Source organism: Delphinapterus leucas, chromosome X, assembly GCF_059928025.1.
Source record: "Delphinapterus leucas isolate spDelLeu-1000000601 "Yukka" chromosome X, BTC_Dleu_Yukka2, whole genome shotgun sequence".
Classification (NCBI taxonomy): domain Eukaryota; kingdom Metazoa; phylum Chordata; class Mammalia; order Artiodactyla; family Monodontidae; genus Delphinapterus; species Delphinapterus leucas.
In genome coordinates, this window is record NC_143150.1 from 114,482,198 (window position 1) to 114,502,348 (window position 20,151).

Here is a 20,151-nt window from a genome sequence, read left to right on the forward strand (position 1 = left end):
TGAGGCCTTCATAGACAAGGCACGACCGAGACGATAGCACACAAAGACCTCTGAGAGCTAGAAGACGGAATTGGGGAAGCTCGCACAGTGAGGCAATGGCGCTGATGAGCTGCTCCAGCGTGCTATAAATACACTGACAGAATGCTGGGGAGCACAGCTTTGGAGTGCTAATATTACCACGCCAGGAACAGATCTGACCATAATGACTGAATTACTGACACTTAATGCTCAGATGCATCAAAAAACAAAACAAAAATAAGACTCAGCAACAGTCCCTGAAAAATAACACATAATACCTTTTTTTTCAAAAAGCATTTTTAGCAGTATGGTAATTTCCCCAAATGGCAATAAATAAAGTAGAGGAAAGCAAAGCATCTCAGGAGAGAATCCACCACTAAGAGAGCAGCATGAAATCATTTCCCAAAGCCTCTGACTAGGAAGATTTTTTTTTAAGAAGATTTTCCTGCCCCTTGTTTGCAATTAGTGACAGCTTACATTTGTATTGCATTTAAGAGATCATAAAGACCTTTTTTGATCCTCATGACGATGCTATGCGGTGGTTATTATTATTATTCCAATTTTCAGATAAATAAAACAAAGGTCAGAGGTCAAAGGACTTCTAAGTATGGGTCAATTCCAGGACTAACATTTGGGTCTTCAGATTCCACAGCTTGCATTTGCTCCTGAGTCAAACCACCTGAGGTAAGCCAAACAGGTACCTCTTGAAGGTTCTCAAAGCCAAAGAGACCTTCCTAAATCCTAGAGGCAGTCCAGAGGTATGCAGCTTCACCATCACCTGAGAACTTGTTAGAAAATTCCTGGGCCTCCCCCAAGATCTACTGAATCAGAAACTGTTGCCTCTTTTTTTTGGATGCACTGCACAGCATGTGGGATCTTAGTTCCCCGACCAGGGATCGAACCCATGCCCGCTGCAGTGGACGTGTGGAGTTTTAACCACTGGACCGCCAGGGAAGTCCAGAAACTGTTGCCTCGAAGGCAACATCCAAGTTAATGCTAGTCCCATCACCCAACATGCTCAACATCCCCCTTTTCTACTCTTCCCTACCTGGAAAATTCCTCCTTATCCTTTGGGGTTCTGCTCCTATGTCACCTCCTGCACAGTGGGCATTGGGCCATCTGGTTAACTTTTAGAAATTTTTAGGAAGTATCTTCTATGTGAGAAGTACCATGCTAGGCCTTGAAGTTACAAAAGCAATTACAGGAGTGCCCACCATCAGATGCTCACTGAGTCGTGGAGGTGAGGGAGAGGAGCAAACCAGAAAATTAGGTAAGTTCTTTGATATTTTGCTCCTGGGCACGAAGCTAGACTATATTTCCCAGCTTCTCTTGCAGTTAAATGGGTCATGTGGCTGAGTTCTGGTCAATGGACTACGGCTTGAAGTGACACATTCCACTTCTAGGCCTTCCCACAAAACCTCTTGTGCAATCCTCCACTCTCTTTCCCCATCCACTGGCTGAATGGAGAGGATTCCAAAAAGCCAGAGGAAGGCAGACCCACAAGATGGAAGGAGCCTGGGTTCCCAAGTCCCTACTTGGAGGAAAGCTGCCTTACAGGGCCACCCATGTTGGACATTCCAGGAGCACAGAGTACATTTGCATTGTACAAGCCAATAAGAGTTTAGAGGTGCTTATTACAGCCATTGGTATGTCCTGACTAATATAGTAACTAGGGAACCCAAGGGCACGTTTCCTTGACCACTCTTGTGCCACAACACAAGTGAGGAGCAAAGATGATTAGCAGCCTAAAAACCTTACTGTGCCATGCAAATAAAGTGCTATCAAAATTCTCAAGAAGCATATAGTGTTTTGAAATCTCATAAACATACACAGAATACAAGTTGTTTTTGAGGAATTGGTTGCTGAAGAGTAAACTATGTGACAGATTTGTTTTTTGTCTATTTAAAACTGAAGCTTCATAATATCTGCAGGTCATTTATGTTATGTACATAATGTCTGCAGTTCATTTTTCTATCTATATTTTCTTACACTATAGTTCACTATGTTTACATCTGTCTAAGTTATCATTTTGTCAAGAACAGATTAATGTCTTCCTCCAATCATGGTCTTTCTTGGGCCCTTTGTCATGACAGGTCCTGCAATTCTAAAGTGTAATCACCACCAAAGAGATTATCTAATACAGTAAACCAAGGCTCAATCTATCCCCTGGTTGTAAATTATGCTTTGTGGAAGTAAAATTAATACAATTTCCAAAAGTACCTACTAATTTACAACTGAAGATAACACAGACACTAGAAGAAACCAACTCACTAGGTGCTGAAGGATGCACATACAGCATGGCAAACTCCATCCTTCAACAGAAATTACCTCCACCATTGAAAATGTGCTGAGTAACTCAATGGCATAGAAGTACAAAATCATTTGGGTCATATTTTATAGTATTACGGAGCTAGGAAGTACATATGAAAAAGTTTTCTAAAGCAGTGAGTCTCCCAAAAAACTAATCGTAAGATTCCTGGGATGCTTGTTAAAATACAGACTTCTGGGCCTCACCCCAGATCTACTGCATCAGCCTCTAAGGAGGAGGGCCCTTGGAATCTGTATTTTTACCAAGGGCCCAAGGTGATGCTGCTGGCATTACTGGTCCACAGACCACACTTGGAAAAGCAAGGCTCTACCTCACAAAGAATCTGAAGTGAATTTATTATTTCTACTCTCCCTTTTCTGCATGTTTACTTTTTTGTATGCCTTCTTCAATGAACACATATTGTTTTTATCGTAAGAAAACAGCATCTTAAAATGAACAGCTCTTCAAAAGTGTCTAAGTGTTTTCGTAGGTGGGGATGGATGCTAAATTTTATTCCTAGGACTTTTGCAGGTGCCTTCTTTCCAACACAACTCCTGGTAACATAGCCTTGCCTAAGTCCAAATAAGAAAGTATGATTTTTAATTATGGCCCGGCAATTAGCCTATTAAGCTGTCTTTGTCAACTATTTGACCTTCCTGCGCTTCATTTTCTGTAGTCAAATGTGAATGGCTTCATGAGGATGTAAAATTCTCTTTCCTGATCTAAAATATGACAAAAGTGAACCCATCTATGAAACAAACTCACGACTGGTGGTTGCCAAGGGGGAGGAGGTTGGGGGAGGGCTGGAGGGGGAGGTTGGGGTCAGCAGATGTGAGCGTTTATATATGGAATGCATAAACAACAAGGGCCTACCGTACAGCACAGAGAACTATATTCAATATCCTGTGATAAACCATAATGGGAAAGAATATTAAAAAAAGAATGTGTATATATATATATATATATATGTATAACTGAACCACTCTGCTGTACAGTAGTAATTAACACAACATTGTAAATCAACTATACTTCAACAAAAAAAAAATCTCTTTCCTGGACATTTTTAGCATTTCCTTGTTTTGTAGTGCTAAAGGAAAAAAGCAACAAATTCTAAAACATTCTTTAAGAAAAACCTGACAGTTCCTGAAGTTGTTTCATCAGTCCAATTTTTCTACAGTTCTCAGAGTGATCTTATGCCTTTTCAATACTGGTACTTTGGTTTATTGCCACAAAGTGACTTATTGGCTTAAAAGAAACCAGAAAAAAACAGCAAAAGACCGAGAATGAACTGGGGAAAAACAAAGATGTTCATATAGAAAGCTCAGAAAATAACATCATTATATGACAAGTTCCCAAAACTAATAAACAATTTAGGCTTTCAGAGAGAAAATATGGAGAAAGACCAGAAATAAGGGGCAAAAGCACTGCGTATTTGTTGTCATCATAGCAAATAAATTACACCAGATGATGGTTTCGGCCCATTTGTCACAAAGGGCACCATGACTTTCCCTAAGACTCTTTTGATGTAACTTTCTTTAAAAACAGTTTTCAAAGGACATGAGAGGGAAGACCTTACAATTTAAAAGCAAAAATAAAAGTCACAGTAAAATGCACAAAAAAGCTCTTACTTCTTCCTTTCAGAGCCTAATATCCTAAACAAATCCTTAAAGTACTGAGGGACACGGACCACCACATTCTCTGAGGGGCCGATGTCTTTCAGTTCGGGGTAGAGTCTGACATCGATGACCTTCTTGATGAAGCCCAGCCAGTCAAACTGAGGAGAGAGAGAAAAACAACATAGTGAGACAACCTCTGGGGGGCAAGAATCAAGGAGAAAGGCAAATAGAGTCAGTTGAATGTAATCCATTGCTTGTGACTTCAGACCAAATAATTAAACATTCAACTGCTCAAATCTAGAAAATAAATTCCTGATCACTGCCACCCAGACCAGACCTACTGCCTGAATGGTAAATGGAATGTGTGCTCTGTACCGTCTGCGTATGCACCACACGTGCGCGCACACACGCCCCCAGTAATGCGCACACTCGCTCCCCTGGCCTCTCCAGCACTCTCCCTGCCTCCTCCACTCTCCCCCTCCCTCTCTTCCTTCCTCTCCCTTCTCTCCTGGGCTCTCCCTCCTTCCTTCTTGCACTCTCCCTCCCTCCTGCGCTAGCCCTCACCTCCCTTCTCCCTGCACTCTCCCCCACTCCCTACTCATTCACTCTCCTGTCCACACAGAGAGAGATGCCCCATTACATTTCTGCTCTTCCCTCTGGCATAGCCTTTCTTACACAGAGGGAAACAAGCAGCAACAAAAAGTAACATGTGTCCCCTCTTCACAGCATCACTATCTTGGCGTTCTTACCTGGCTACCCCAAAAGTCATCCCCAGTCTTCCCTTCTTTTCCTCCCTTGCCTGCCTCCACTATTGAAAAGGAAAACCAGTCACTCACTTGCCCAGCCTAGCCTGTAGGTAGGGATGGCCATGTGCCCCAATCCTACTTGATAAGAAATAAAGGGAAGACACCTGGAAAGGCTTTGGTTTTTCCTGGTAGAAGAGTTACACATGGCCCATACTGGTGCTTCCACCTTCTTCCTGCCCTGAAGGCAGATGTGACACATGCAGCTGTGGCAGCCACCTTACAACCTTGAGTCATCAAACGTGAAGTCAAAAAGCCAACACACTAAGAGTGGAGCAGAAAGAAAGAACTTGGATCTTTGATAACATTGTGCAACAGCTAAACCAACACCAACAGCCACCTATGTCTAGACTTCTGTCATGTAAGAAAACGGGCTTGAAGTTTTTAAGCCACTCTTGGAAAAGTTTTCTATTCCCTATGGCAGAAAGCATCCTGATGCACAGACAAGGGATATTTGATGTGATGACTGACAAAGATGATGATGAGCAAGAAGACCAATGGTAGGTTTTACGAGGCAAAATTTTACACACAGGTGAAACAGAATCACTTGTCAAATGACCAGTTAAGATACAATTTCCTGGATCATTTTCACCAACCTGGGGAATCATAGCACTCAGTTGGGAAATGTTCATTTTGTTGTACATGGCCTCACTGGTTCGGTTTTCATGTGGAATCATTACCTGTTGGAAAGAGACTCTGGTTATTTTTTTCAAATGAACCATTTCGTACTGCATGACTACTTTCTACATGTGCCAGAACATCTGCATAGTATCATAAACTTTTTCAAGATTTTGGTGTGGTGCCGAACCTGGGAGAGAAGAAAAAAAGATATCACTTCAGGCAAGATTAAGAAAATAAAAAGAAACTTTGCTGTCCTGCTCAGTGTGAAACACTGTCCTCGGTACAAAAATAACTACTCGAATCCCTCCCATCCCTATAACGCGGATGGACGAAACCTGTTACTGGCTCGGGCTTGACAGCCAAACTAAGGTTGAGCAATTGAGACAAACATCCCACCTTCACCTGTGGTGTCCAGGTAATGACCTCCATAGTTCATGGACTACAGGCCACCCCTTCATCCCTAGGGGAACATTCTCACTGAAGAGCACTAGACTATCTGGACACCACTGCCACCTGTGACCATTCTGTCAACAGCTCATTCCCTCACTTCCCCTCTTCCCTCTGGTTTCTCTGGCCTTGAGATTCCCCTGGCCCCAGTGCTAGGGGTAGGGGTTCAGTTACCACCCAGACATATTGCCAAGTCTGCATCTACAGCCCTGACTCTTCACACTCCTCCATTCCCAATACTTATGCTCTTGGCCATTTTGGCAACACCAAATCTAAGCTTCTAGCCTCTGCCACGTTTAGTCTGAGAAGAGCAACAACAATCATCTTCCTCAAGGGCCCCCTTAATCACTCCCGTGGACAGGCAGTAGCTCCCCATGCCCCTGAGCACATCATGATTTCGCCTTAAGACCATCCATCACCTGATTCCCTCGCATTAAACTTGCCACCTTCCAACTCACACAGGACTCTCCTACCCTTGCACCCCCATCCATCAACACCACCCTCATGGTCTGAACCGTAATTAACCACTTTGCCTACGATTCGTTTTCTTTTTCAAGTCTTTCCAATTAAACTCCATTTGGGGGCTTCCCCAGTGGCGCACTGGTTAAGAATGCCAATGCAGGGGACACGGGTTCGAGCCCTGGTCCGGGAAGATCCCACATGCCACGGAGCAACTAAGCCTGTGAGCCACAACTACTGAGCCCGCGAGCCACAACTACTGAAGCCCGTATGCTGCATCCTCTGCAACAAGAGAAGCCACCGCAATGAGAAGCCCACGCACAACGAAGAGTAGTCCCCGCTCGCCTCAACTAGAGAAAGCCTGCGTGCAGCAACGAAGACCCAACACCGCCAAAAATAAATAAATTTTAAAAAAACAAAAAGCAAAAAAAACTCCACTTGGCTCTAATCCCAAGGGCCACGCCATCAACAAGACCTCCCCTTATGCACACATCCCTAGCTAGGAATGGCTGAGTGCACACTTCCATGGCTGTGTTTACAAGAACTTTTTTTTTTGGCGGGGGGGCTTGACTACGTTTTCCTGTCTCCCCAGCTTTAGAAGTTTCCCTAGGATGACATGCCCCACTAATTTTTGAAGGTCCCTAGTGACCTGAGATGTAAGAGACATATATAAGCATTACCGGCTGGCCAAAAACCCACACGCCATGGATTTGTCAAGACAAAATCACAGAAGGCTGAGTGGCAGATATCTACCCCTCTTTTCTAAATGCTTTGGTGTCCTCAGCTTCTCTCTCCTCACCCTCCACAGGAGAGACTTCCTATAACTCACAAGCACTCTCCTGGCTCTATTTATTAATAAATCATTGCCTCAGAGAATGTTCACACTCCTCCTCCCTCTACTCAGCCTTGCAGGCCCAGGCTGCAGCCCTTTGGCCTCAGAGCTGTTTTCAGCTCTCTGCCAGCTACTCTCCCACCTCATGGATTTGTCACTTCATTTAACCTCTTGATAATTCCCAGTCTTGCCTCAGCCCAGCTGTTTTTAGTTCCCTTTTTGGTCCAGATCCCTGGCTCAAGGCAAGGCCTTTCCCGCTGTATCAGAGCTTCGGTCCAAATTAGATTGCTGGGTCTCCTATTTGCCTGGGAAGGGAATCCAGATGGCCTCTAGACTGGTTCAGAGGCATAGTCTTTGACTCCAGAACATCTGCAGCAGTCTTTGCACTCTTCAAAGGTGACATGCAGGGATGAACTTTTTGCTCTGCAACTAGGGGTCTACAGAAAGATACACGAGTACACCACGGCAGCCAAGAGGCCAATTCCTCCTGACCCTATCAGCCTACTCCTCACTTCAACACCCCACCGCACCTTGCCAAACACAAAACCAAGCAACACTTGGACTCCCATGCACTTCAGGATTTTTACCAACTTCTGTTATAGAAGACTACCAACCTATATGCAACCACTTCTTGACAAAAGTATCATTTTTTTCACTACAGTGTATCTCCACAAGCAAATTTCACCATATTTGTTCCCTCCGGTCCTGGGAATGTATAGAGATTTTATTCTTTGTTCTTCTAGAAAAGTTATTCTTTGAACAAAGCTAACCATTTAGGATTTCTGATTATTCTCCCTCAAGTTTGTTCTTGTACCTTTTTGCCTCCACCATGAGCCTGAAAAAATTTAAAAGGTGACTTACATAGAACACAGCATATGACACAATGACATTCATTAGAGTGGGGCAAGAAAAGAATGAAAACCAGGGGTAGGTACAAAGTAGCACTAGAAAGGAAGCTAATAAATGCTTACCAGCCTGCCCTATACACTTTCTACATCAAATTATGTGTCCAGTATGGGTGGATAGACTTCCCAAAGCCCCTATCTTAGATCAGATTGACTTCTGAGTAGGAATGGTGTAAAGAGTAGACTAGACTAAAAATAACGTTCCACTCAAGCCAAATCAATAACGATTTATCAAATATATATTCTTCAGTTGAGACCAAACAGGAGTTCCTCTAGGAAAACATAGAGCCTCTCCCTGCTGCTATTCTTTGGCCACAGCTGAGCAGCATGTGGACACTGAATGGGCTTCAAGCAGAGAGGCAGAAGGAATGAAGAGCTCTTCTTTCTGTCACGGTTTTTCTTCCTGTTACTTCCCAGAGGGGGATGCTATAGGTTCTAACTTAAACCCAAAGAACAATGCCACAGAATGATTTTTTAAAATATATTTTCATTCAAGATATATTGCCTTTAAAATAAAGAGAAGAAAAAAAACAGATTTTAGATTAAGATTTACCTCAGCTATCTTAATCTCCAACCTAAGCACCGACTTCATGTCATGCTCTGCTCGGGAGCTATTAGCTCCCAAAAGCACGGCAGTATCCACCATGAACTTGTAAAGGGCGTCCCGATACTGTAAGAGATAAAGAAGCAAGTGACCATGACATCAGCCTATTAGGAAGTATGTTTCAGGGACACGGAAGAGCAGAAACAGCAAGTGGAAATAAATGCCCTTCATTTTCACTCTGTACTCGAAGTATGGTACAGGCATCATGCAATACCAACCACCCACCTACCACCTTGGGACAAAGAAGAATGATGGCTACTTGGGTACTGTTTCCATGAGACAGAAATGTCTGGCCACCAAGGATCAAGAGAATTAGTTTGCTGGCAACTAGCGATATTATGGATACATGAAACATCTACAAATGAGCCCAGAACAGAAAGTTAAAGGTCAGACTCCTCTTTCCAGGCAAGTGACACTTTAATAAAATAATGGGAAAGAACTGTCGCTAAAAGCAGGAGGCATGGTCCATGAAGACTAATGGGAACTGTGATTTATTCTCTTCCAGCTCAATTTACCCACCTCCACACTGAAAACAAAAGACCAGTGATCGAAGCCCTATGTCTTTTCAGTTTTGTACGGTTTTTACAGAGTTCTCCTCACTAGCCCAGGGAAGAAAGAAGGGAAAGAAGAGAAGAATGATGAAGAGAAACCTAGCAAATATAGAATTTCCTCCCTGCATGTTCATAAACCCATTTTCAGGCTATTCACACACTATTGGAGAGGGGGAGCTTACTTTGTGGGAACTAAGGAATCTTGTTGGGGGGTCACCTCTCCTTCCAGATGTATTTGTGAGAACTCAATACACCGGGTATTAAACTGTTTCATAGTTATGCTATGGGAATAAGATTTCCTAATGTAACCTTGATTTTGCATAGCAAAATGATGTTTATGACCTCGAGACCTGCATGGTGCTTAGCATATAGCAGGCCCTTAATAATCATTTGTTGAATCAGTAAGCAAGATTCACAAATAGTCTTAGTTAGAAATGTTTTGCAAATCCCAGTTCAATTCCAAAAATATTTATTCAATCAATACATATGCACGATATCTTGCTAGGCCTTCTGTGCCCATGGGAGGTACAGACGAAAATTTAAATAATACTTGAGTCTGGTTCTCAGTGTGACCCTGTGAGGGAGATAAACACATCATTACTAACTGTAACACTAGCAAGACCAAAATGAGGTCCTTAATAAAGCTGCTAAGTGCTTAGAAACTCAAGAACTGGAAAATTCCAGCCTCAAGAAACCGGGGACATAGCAGTTAAAGGAGACTGGTTCAGAAGCGCTGAGGAGTCCTCCTGTGAGGTGTGCAAGCTGCTTTGTTGGGGGAAGAATAAAAATGGGTGAGACAGGGCTTCCCTGGTGGCGCAGTGGTTGAGAGTCCACCTGCCAATGCAGGGGACACGGGTTCGTGCCCCGGTCAGGGAAGATCCCACATGCCGCGGAGCGGCTGGGCCCGTGAGCCATGGCCACTGAGCCTGTGCGTCCGGAGCCTGTGCTCCGCAACGGGAGAGGCCACAACAGTGAGAGGCCCGCATACCACAAAAAAAAAAAAAAAAAAAAAAATAGGTGAGACAGCAAAGGTGGTTTGGGACCAGGTCATGAAGAGGCCTTGAACTCCCTCCCTCTGCGGAATTTAGAGTCTAGCTTGTGAGCAAAAGCACTCTGTGAGCTGTACTTTGAGAAGAGAACTTGTCAAGTGATGGTGCTAAGGAGGCAATGGAAGGAGGGGAGGAGGGAACAGCTAAAAGGAGACTTAACAGGGGTCTGCCCTAGGGCAGTAAGGACAGAAAGGAGGGACTAGGTGGAAGAGATACTTTGAAGGCAGAGTCTACAAGACTGATTGGTTAAAGGGCAGGGACAAGATTTCAAGCACGGCTGCTTGTAGGGTGGTGACCCCAGCAGAAACAGAGGTTCCCCAGATTGGCAAAAGTTCATTCTGTCCACTTTCAAGAAGGAAAACTCGCCAACCTTCTTCCATGAGTGTCCTCAGCCAGAAAGGTGCCTAGGATCTCGGCTAGCTTCCTGCCCTCCAGAGCCTCCTAGATATAGGCTTTCCTATCAGCAAAGGAGCAGGGATTTCCACTGTGAGCCAGCACTTCCCTGTCGAAGTTCCTGCCTTCTCAGGCTAGGCCAGAAACCCGAGCACTCCCTGGTCAAGGTTCCCCTGGGTCTGAGGCTCCTCTGGAAGCTCAACAGAGGTTCCAAAATGAATTGAAAGTGTTAGGAATGAACCAGCTCTAATCCAACCTCCAGGAAACTCCTAGGTCTCCAAGCCAACCCAAGAAGTCGGACCAGATTGATCCCATCTGGTTCTCATTAACCTTAAATTAACCTGGGGCACCAGTTAAAAAAAGATTCCTGGGCCTCACTTCAAGTCTACTAAATCGGACTTTCCATTGCTGAGGCCCAAGAATGGACATTTAATAGAAGCTTCCCAGGTGGTTCTTAGCAGTACAATTTGGGAACCACTGGTCGACCGGGTGTCCACGCCCATGCTGCTGCAATATACTGTGAGCTCTCTGCACTTCTGAGGCATGGCTGCAAGCTCATTCTTTGGTTACTCAACTTGGGTGTGCTGTCTTCCCAGCTTGATCATGAGGGCACTGAGCACAGGGACTCATACAGCCTTCATTTTCAGACTTCCAGAAAACAGGGAGTGTCATTTATCTGCCGAAATGAAAGGCCTTTGCTTCCTACATTGGGAATATGGTCATCAAACACCCACACTGCTCAATTCTAGTAAAGAGTTGGGAATGTGAGAACAATTTATGAACCCAAAAATGCCTGACAAGATACAGAGTTGAATGAGTAAAACTTACAGACTTGGCTTCTGTGCTATTATCAAGGTAGTCTTCCCTCACGGCTAGGGAGAGCGCTGCTTGGTCCAGCTGTTGAAACAAAAAACAAAGCATTTGCTTGCACTGTAAATTCTTAGGTACCATGTTATTAACAAGAGTCATGAGATCTGCATACCAGCCATATTTAGAGCATGTGTTACCGTTACAAAAACAATTCAATGCAATCAGAGCTACATGCAAGTAGGCACTTCAGCAATGACTGTTATAAAGTATCAGAGACCTGCCCCTCCTCCCCTGATTCATGGTTTCTAACCCTTTGGAGTTTCTAACAATACTGAATAGCATCAAAGCTATAATATTTGAGTTGGAATAGGTCTTAGAGATTATCTGACTTTCCCCCTTATTTGGTGGGTGGAGAAACGAAATCCAAAGAAGTCATGTGACTTCCCCAAGGTAACACAGTTGGGCAGAGCTCAGAGGAGAATCATTGTCTTCCACCACCAGATCCACTATTCTTCTCACTGCAGTATTTTGCAAAATGCCAATCCACGTCAAGCTGATTAACCAGACTGTGCACCTCCCTCTCCTTAAAATACTGTATTGCACCATTTTTGGGGGGAAAGGAATCAATAATAATTTTGTTTTGAGAAATCTCTGCAAACTTTAGAACCCTCTCTGGAAAGTTTAAGATAGGTGATAAAAATACAAACAATAATCAGACAACTAAATATCTAGAATTATTATTATAGAAAAATATAGCATAATTTCTTGAATTAAAACTTGCAGCACTGGGACTTTGCTGGTGGTCCAGTGGTAAAGAATTCTCCTTCCAATGCAGGGGACGTGGGTTCGATCCCTGGTCAGGGGACTAAGATCCCACATGCTGCGGGGCAGCTAAGCCCATGCGCCACAACTACTGAGCTCGCACGCCTCAACGAGAGAGCCCGCGTGCTGCAAACTACAGAGCCCAAGTGCCCTGGAGCCTGAGCGCCACAACTAGAGAGAGAAAACCCACATGCCACAACAAGAGAAGCCCTCACCACAACAAAAGATCCCGCATGCCGCAACAAAGATCCTGCATGCCACAACTAAGACCTGATACAGCCAAAAAATTAAAGAAAATAAATATTTTTAAAAATTAAAAAAAAAAACTTTCAGCACCTTAAAGGCGATCAAAGGAAAGAATACAGTCTTTTCAGAAAATGAGCTACAACAATCAGACATCCATCTGCCAAAAAAAAAATGAATCTCAACCCACACCTCACAACTTGTACAAAAATTAATTCAAAATGGATCATAGACCTACATGTAAAAACCAACACTATAAAACTTCTAGGAGAAAACAGGGGAAAATCTTTGACCTGGGGTTAGAAAAAGAGTTCTTAGACACCAAAAGCAGATCCATAAAAGAAAAAATAAATTGGACTTCATCATCATTAAATATTTTTGCTCTGTGAAAGACATTGTTAAGAGAATGAAAAAGACAAGCTACAGACAGGGAGAAAAATTTGAAAATCACATATATGACAAAGGACTTGTATCCAGCATATATAAAGAGTCCTCACAACTCAATAAGAAAACAAACAACCCAATTTAAAACTGGACAAAAGATCTGAACAAACACTTCACCAAAAAAAATATTCAAATGGAAAATAAATTAATGAAAAGATGCTGAACATCACTAGTCATTAGCAAAATGTAAACTAAACCCACAATGGAACACCACTATACATGTACTAGGATGGCAAAAAAAACAAAAACAAAAAAAACTTATAATGCCAAGTGCTGGTGAGGATGTAGAAAAACTAGATCATTCACACACTGTTGTTGGGAATGCAACATGACAGAGCCACTTTGGAAACTGGTTTGACGGTTTCTTGTAAAATTGAACATACACCTACATGTGACCCAGCAATCTCACTTCCTAGCTATTTACCCAAGAGAAATGAAACTTATGCTCATACAAAAACCTGCACGTAACTTTATTCATTATTGCCCCAAACTAGAAACAACCCAAATGTTCTTCAACTGGCAAATGGATAAACTATGATACACAATGGACTACTACTCACTCATAAAAAGGAATGAACTACTGATACATGCAACAGCATGGGCAAATTTTAATCACATTCCAAAAGAGGCAAAACTGTAGGGATGGAGAACAGGGCTTGGGGATGGAGAGAGTGGATGACTACAAAGGGGCAACACGAGGTAAATTTTGAGGGAGCGATGGGACTATTCTCTTTCCTATGGTGGTGATTACATGACTCCATGCATTTGTAAAAACTTACAGACTTGTGCTTCACAAAAAGTGAATTTAAAAAATAGTGAACTTAACTGTATATAAATTTTTAAATAAAAAATGTTTAAGTTCCAGAACCTTCTCTAAATCTATGGTTGTTCTTTCTGTTTTCTTGAGTATCAGCAACTGCCCAAAAACTGAATAAAACTGAATGCAACAGCAGATTTTCTACCTTAAATCTTATTCACACATTTAAAAAGTTAAGTAAGCTGGGGGAAAAAGATGTTTTCATAACATCCATCTTGCCTGGGTGTATTGCTAAAAACCTCAAATTACTGTGTTCAATCTTCTTCGCTAATTGGCCCTAAACAACCAAATCACAAGCCAGCCTGGCTTCATCCTATTCCAATTCCCAATATACCACCATTTCTTCCAAAAATTAAGTAAGCCAGGAACATGAAACATAATATTATGATTAAGATGATTTGGGTTTCAACTAGATTTAGACCGCTTGGAGAATTTTTTGAGCTTCAGTCTCAAAGGAAAGGAAACTGTGTAGACAATATCAAGAAAGCCAAAGCTTCCCTCTGATGAAATGAAGTTAAATCCACTTATTGTAAAAGTTTAGATGATTCAAGTGAAGTTACCGGACCTGTTTTAAACTTTCAGATTGCTACAGTTTCTAGGGAACATCTTAAATACACCAAACAGATTGAATAAGGTCAGTCAACTAAATCTCATTAGAACCAGATAAACTCTTGAGGCAAAAGACTTTCTCAAGAGGCCAATATTAGGACACTATGTTGTCTGAGGTTTTTCAATCCTTGCATTTATAACTGATCTTAATATTGCAAGTAGAAAGTATAATATATATTTAGGAACTCTAACACATTGAACAGAAATACGAATTTTTTCTCTGACTGCAATACACCACAGGTTAGGAAACAAAATAGTAATACAAAAAGAAACATCTCACACAGTATGACGCAGGAAAAGGACAAAAAAGTTAGAAACAACTTCATTTCCAAGACAGTCTCTCCTTATCATCCTTACGGATTTTGCTAAGAGTCACACAAATGCAGGCGCTGGGTGATGATCACTTCAAGTCACTGTTCCGGTAACATATACTGAGACAACCCTGGCCTTCCGAACACTCTTTCAGGACCACGTATATTCAGAAGTCTTTTATTGTCCTTTAAATCCTCATTCTTGGTATCTCCTTACACAAAAAAAACGAAACACATGTAGTGAGATATGATGGGAGGCATTAATCTGTCGTTTCCTGTATTTGTGTATTTCCTTTCTCCCATTTAAGTCTGTGGCAAATCCTGTGCATCTTGCCACAGGGGAACTTTACAGAGGACCACTGTGTGGGTTTGAGCAACCCCTGCTTGCCAAACTGCATTTCTTGGCATGGGAATACATGTGCCCATTGGAAAGGCACCCAAAGGCACCGCCTGCTCACCTAGCAGTATGCCTACAGAGCTGTGCCTTCCCAAAGGAGTCATTTTTCTTATCCCCATGGGTTTGTGGGATTACAAAACCCAAGAACATTGAGGAAAATAGAATGTGATGGAAAAGGAAGTCTAAATACACTGAGGGAGAAGAGTTTGGGGGTAAGAGAGAGTTCTCCCAGAGCAAAAACAGAATCTAGGCAGCCAAAGAAGTCAAAGTTTCTCACGAGCAGAAGGACTCATCAATGCCCCTAGAAATGGCAGGATTTGAGAGGGAGTTGGGAGGCCCAGGGCCCCAGCAGCGGAGAGGAACACTTGAAGTGGCTACATGGGCTGGGATGGCAGGTTTCTTTTCAGAAACACATAACTGATGATCAGAGGGTCTCCCAATACCCTAGGAGAAGGCTGAGAAATGGAGTAGCCGGGAAGTGGGGAAGGGCCTAGACTGGTTCAGTTTCCAACTAAAAGGTTGGGGTGGGACCTCAGAGTCAGACATGAGACTGACTGACTAAAGAAAATGGCTATTTCTCACACATCTGAACTTGAGATCTGAGACACATGTTTGGCACAGAAATTGAAGACAAACATTCCCCAAATGGTTCTGACCAGTTGCCTAGTCATGCTTTAAGAGAAAGGTACCTTTTGTCACGTGCTACTGTGTACCAGCATCTATCCTGTAAATTGTCACCAAATTCATCCTATTTAAATCTCACAGCAACAGTGAAAAGTAAATTCTAATTCACCCTTCATTCCACATGGGGACAATGAAACTGGGAGAAGTGAAACAATCTGCACACACATTCAGTGAGTAAGTCACAAAGCCAAACCTCAAACCTCAATCTCTTTAACACCAAAGCATACTCTTTTCTCCACTATGGCAGTGGTTTTCAAACTATGTTCCACAAAACTTAAAAGGTACTTCAGGGGCTTCAAATATTCAGTTAGATTTTTTATAGTTTTAACTATTTCTAACAAAAGCAACACCCACAAATTCTACAACATTGGCAGCCACAGATACACTAGTTTTTGTTATCAGGTTCACTGGGTTTTATGCAGATCTCAGAAGAGAGCTTTTCCTACCAATATCTAGACACATGCTTGAACTTCTAGCAGCTCTGTCATGATTAGAAGGACTATAGCTCTATTTTGTTAATTCAGGTGTGTGAATATCCACTCATATAAAATGGTACAAACAGGGACGTAACTGAAGCAAATGCACACTGCACTCAAATGCCAGGCCATGCTCAAACACATCAGTTTGGAGGAAGCTGCCATCTTGGTAGAAGAGACCGGTAGTAAGCACATGAGTGCCTCCTTACATTTGGAAAGTGTTCTGTTATTGACAGTTCGGTGTTTCTAGGATCAGTTTAATTGAATGTTAAGTGTGCAAGGCAAGCTGTTAAAAATTGATTGCCGTGATCCTCTATTCCCCGTGTTTCCTGTAAGCTGGTATTAAAACTACGGGCTTGATTAGATCCAAGTTCATTTTTTTTTCAAGATGTTGGGGGTAGGAGTTTATTAATTATTTATTTTTGCTGTGTTGGGTCTTCGTTTCTGCGCAAGGGCTTTCTCTAGTTGTGGCAAAGCAGGGGCCACTCTTCATTGCGGTGCGCGGCCTCTCTTGCTGCGGAGCACAGGCTCCAGACGCGCAGGCTCAGTAGTTGTGGTTCACGGGCCTAGTTGCTCCGCGGCATGTGGGGTCCTCCCAGACCAGGGCTCGAACCCGTGTCCCCTGCATTAGCAGGCAGACTCTCAACCACTGCGCCACCAGGGAAGCCCAAGTGCTTATTTACAATTATGTACATACACACAGATGTTTGGTTTTGGTTGTTTTTTTTTTTTTTGTGGTACGCGGGCCTCTCACTGTTGTGGCCTCTCCCGTTGCAGAGCACGGGCTCCGGACGTGCAGGCTGAGTGGCCATGGCTCACGGGCCCTTTTTCCTTTTCTTTTGGCATCATTGATAGCATATGCTTCCCACTGCATGGTATCAGGAGGCACACAAAATCTGGTTTTCCAACTTTTAGCAATGCTACCATTAATATCTGGGTTCATCTGATGTCAGTCTGGTCTCTCTATCCTGAATTTCTCCATCAACCATTCATCTAATAGCTTTAGCAGCTATTGGTGATAGTTACCTTAATTCTTTTTTTCATTAGGGATTTTAAAAAATGCTAACTTTTAAATTCTATTATTTCTCCTGTACTTTTAAAGCTGTGATTCTCCTATAAACAAGAATTTTCTCTCATTAGCTATTAGGTTACCCTGAAATCAGTCAAATCTAGTATGCTATAAATTAAAATAGATGGCTCAACCCAATGCACATGTGATTCTTATTTGGAACCCGAATCGAAGACCAACTGTTTAATTTTTTTAAAGGACATGCTTGAGACAATCAGGAAAACTGAAAATTCGCCAGGTATTAGATGTTAACTATGGAATTACAATTACTTTTTTGGTTGTTGTAATAGTCCTTTCCATTAGATAAACACTGATGCATTTATCAGCGCAATGATATTATACCTTGGATTTGCTACACAATGTTCCAGCCTGCTCTCCAAAAGGAGGTGTATCAGATGAAACAAGAACAGCCAAAAGTTGCTGGCTGTTGAAGGTGGCTTGATGAGTACACGGGAGTTTGTAGTACTATTCTTTTTACTTTTATTTGTATTATTTTCCATAATAAAATGTTTAAATGGATTCAGTTCTTATACTAGATCCGGAAATTGGTGAAAACTGAAGTGGTTACCATTTGCAATTAATTAACCTGTGTGGAAATCAAGATCTATCATGCAATAGAGTACATAAACTTAAGTTTGAAAGACAGTCTCCAACTTACTTCAAAACACCATTTAAGGTGTTTGGAAGGGATACCATAATAGTTCTGAAATTAAGAATGAGAGTTTTAAAACCTGGTTTGTTTGTTTGTTTTAAGTGAGTAATCTATCAACATGGGACAGAGGTCAACTGGACCATCACCATGGTTGTAGAGCATTGAAGAGCACGTCTTATCCTGAGAGCATTAGAATATGTCTGTGTCATGTTGTTGTTCCATCACCCAGCACAGATATACAGCTGTCTCTGTAACTAAGAATTTCCTCTTGAGGAGATGGGAATTCTTTCAGTGACGAAAGATATTTTTATTGAGACTGCCATTGTCTAAAGTAGAGAGGGACAAACTACAGCCTGGAGTCCAGCCCGCCATACAGCCACACCCATTTATGTACATATTGTCTACAGCTGCTTTACCAGGTATAACAGCAGAGTTGAGTAGTTGAGACAGAGATAATATTGCCCGCACAGCATAAAATATTTCCTATCTGGTCCTTTACAGAAAAAAAATTTGCCAGCCCCTTGGTATAAATCAAAAAATAAACTCCAGGGTATAGATTTTTAAAAGTTGACTTATATCAGGAGAGGATAATACACTCTAAAGGATTTATATTTCTATGATTTAAATATCAATATATCATTAATATTTTCTGGTTTAACAAAGAACAGAATTGGGGGAAAAAATCAGCGGTTCAACAAAATTTTCATTACTAGAGTTACCACAGAAGCAAAAAAAAAAGAATCAAAAGACAAAATAATTTAAAAAGTGCTATTTGCATTCTTGCCAAGTTCTTTGACTGATCAATCTTCCACTGTTGGCAGTTTTCTGACAGTCTCCTGATTTTACCAATGTAATACTCCACCTCAGGGTATGTCCTCATGGCCCATTCCTTTATTAAAGAGATGTTTACTCTCCCAACAGAAAATGCAACCAAGCACTTAGAACAAGTTTTGCCTTATCTTTTGAAAGGAAGGACAAGAGATTGAAGACAACTTGACAATGAAATTTTACGCATGTACACAAGATGTTAGTGAAGGAAAACAATGAACCATAGCACATGTTCACTCCTTGGTCAGGGGAATGAGGGGGGAGGAAGAGCAGAGTTCAGAAAGTCTTCGCTCATCTCTCCACCAGAATTAAGGGGCCCTACACATGCTCAGGGTAGATATTCGAGAGCCAGATCACAGATCACTTGAAACTCACTCACCGGCTTCTTGCAAGGCTGACAAAAACAGTGTGTTCATGATTTACAATCTGCAAATCTGGCGGGGGGGAGGTGGGAGGTCGGTAGGGAATAGTCTAGATCCTAACGTTTAACAGAATTTGTAACCTTATCATTTCACTAAGGTGGTATGAGTCTCTTTCCTTGAGAAGGCAACCCAAAAAGGCTAACCTTGGACTAAACAAGCATGATGAAGGAGTCCTCACTATACCTTCAAGATGTGTTCGTTGGACACCTTGTCATCAGAGGACACATACAAACGAATGAACACAGAATTGCTGTATTGGCCACGAAACGTCGCAAGTGTCTGAAGAAGGCTGAACTTTCTCTCCGACCAAACCCCTTCAGGACCGATATTAGATTCAAGCACAGGCCAGCGGAAAGGTGAGTGCCGCAGGATATGTAACAATGGCTTGGCATCTGCTTTTTCGATCGCTTCTGAAAGGGAGCAAATATGAAGAGAGAGTTAGAAATGCAAACTGGATCACCGAACTAGAAAGCAAGTGTATCTTCTCAAGAGAAAATTCCAGTAAGGTCCCAACCTAACTTTTTCGGGAGAGGTGCAGTGGACTGAGCATAATCACAGAAACAGAACTACCTATGACTCATACTTCAGTGTGACTGTTTCAACCTGATGTTCTTGCCAGGAGAGCTGACTAGGGAACCTGCCCAATATTCCCAACAATAAAAGATGGGCTCACTATACTGACCCAAGCCAATGAGCAACGTTAAGCTGAGAACACTCTGCAAAACTAAGGAACAACCCTAACTAAAGGAAACTGCTCAATAAAACTAATCACTCCCCAACAAAAATGAATTACTGCTTCAGACTCTTTCATCATCTTTCAGCGCCCTCTTCTAGCTCACCAAATAATACCTCAAAACCTAAACAAATTAACACACTTCTCAGAGGCACTGGCTTCTTCCTGCAATAGCCTTGAGAAAGTGTACCAGGTAAAATGTCAGGTGTCTTTTTTTTTTTTTTAATT

At 42.2% G+C, this 20,151-nt stretch overlaps 1 protein-coding gene across 1 annotated transcript in view; it reads right to left on the reverse strand.

Annotated features, from left to right (window-relative positions):
• PHEX (phosphate regulating endopeptidase X-linked) overlaps positions 1 to 20,151 on the reverse strand; it is a 234,136-nt gene that overhangs the window by 149,946 nt on the left and 64,039 nt on the right. Inside the window, exons 6-10 of the mRNA XM_089904684.1 lie at positions 19,374 to 19,600; positions 11,435 to 11,503; positions 8,563 to 8,679; positions 5,342 to 5,425; positions 3,955 to 4,100 (exon numbers count right to left, since the gene is read on the reverse strand). Of these exons, the coding sequence (XP_089760810.1) occupies positions 3,955 to 4,100; positions 5,342 to 5,425; positions 8,563 to 8,679; positions 11,435 to 11,503; positions 19,374 to 19,600 (643 nt within the window). The remainder of the gene's footprint in view (positions 1 to 3,954; positions 4,101 to 5,341; positions 5,426 to 8,562; positions 8,680 to 11,434; positions 11,504 to 19,373; positions 19,601 to 20,151) is intronic.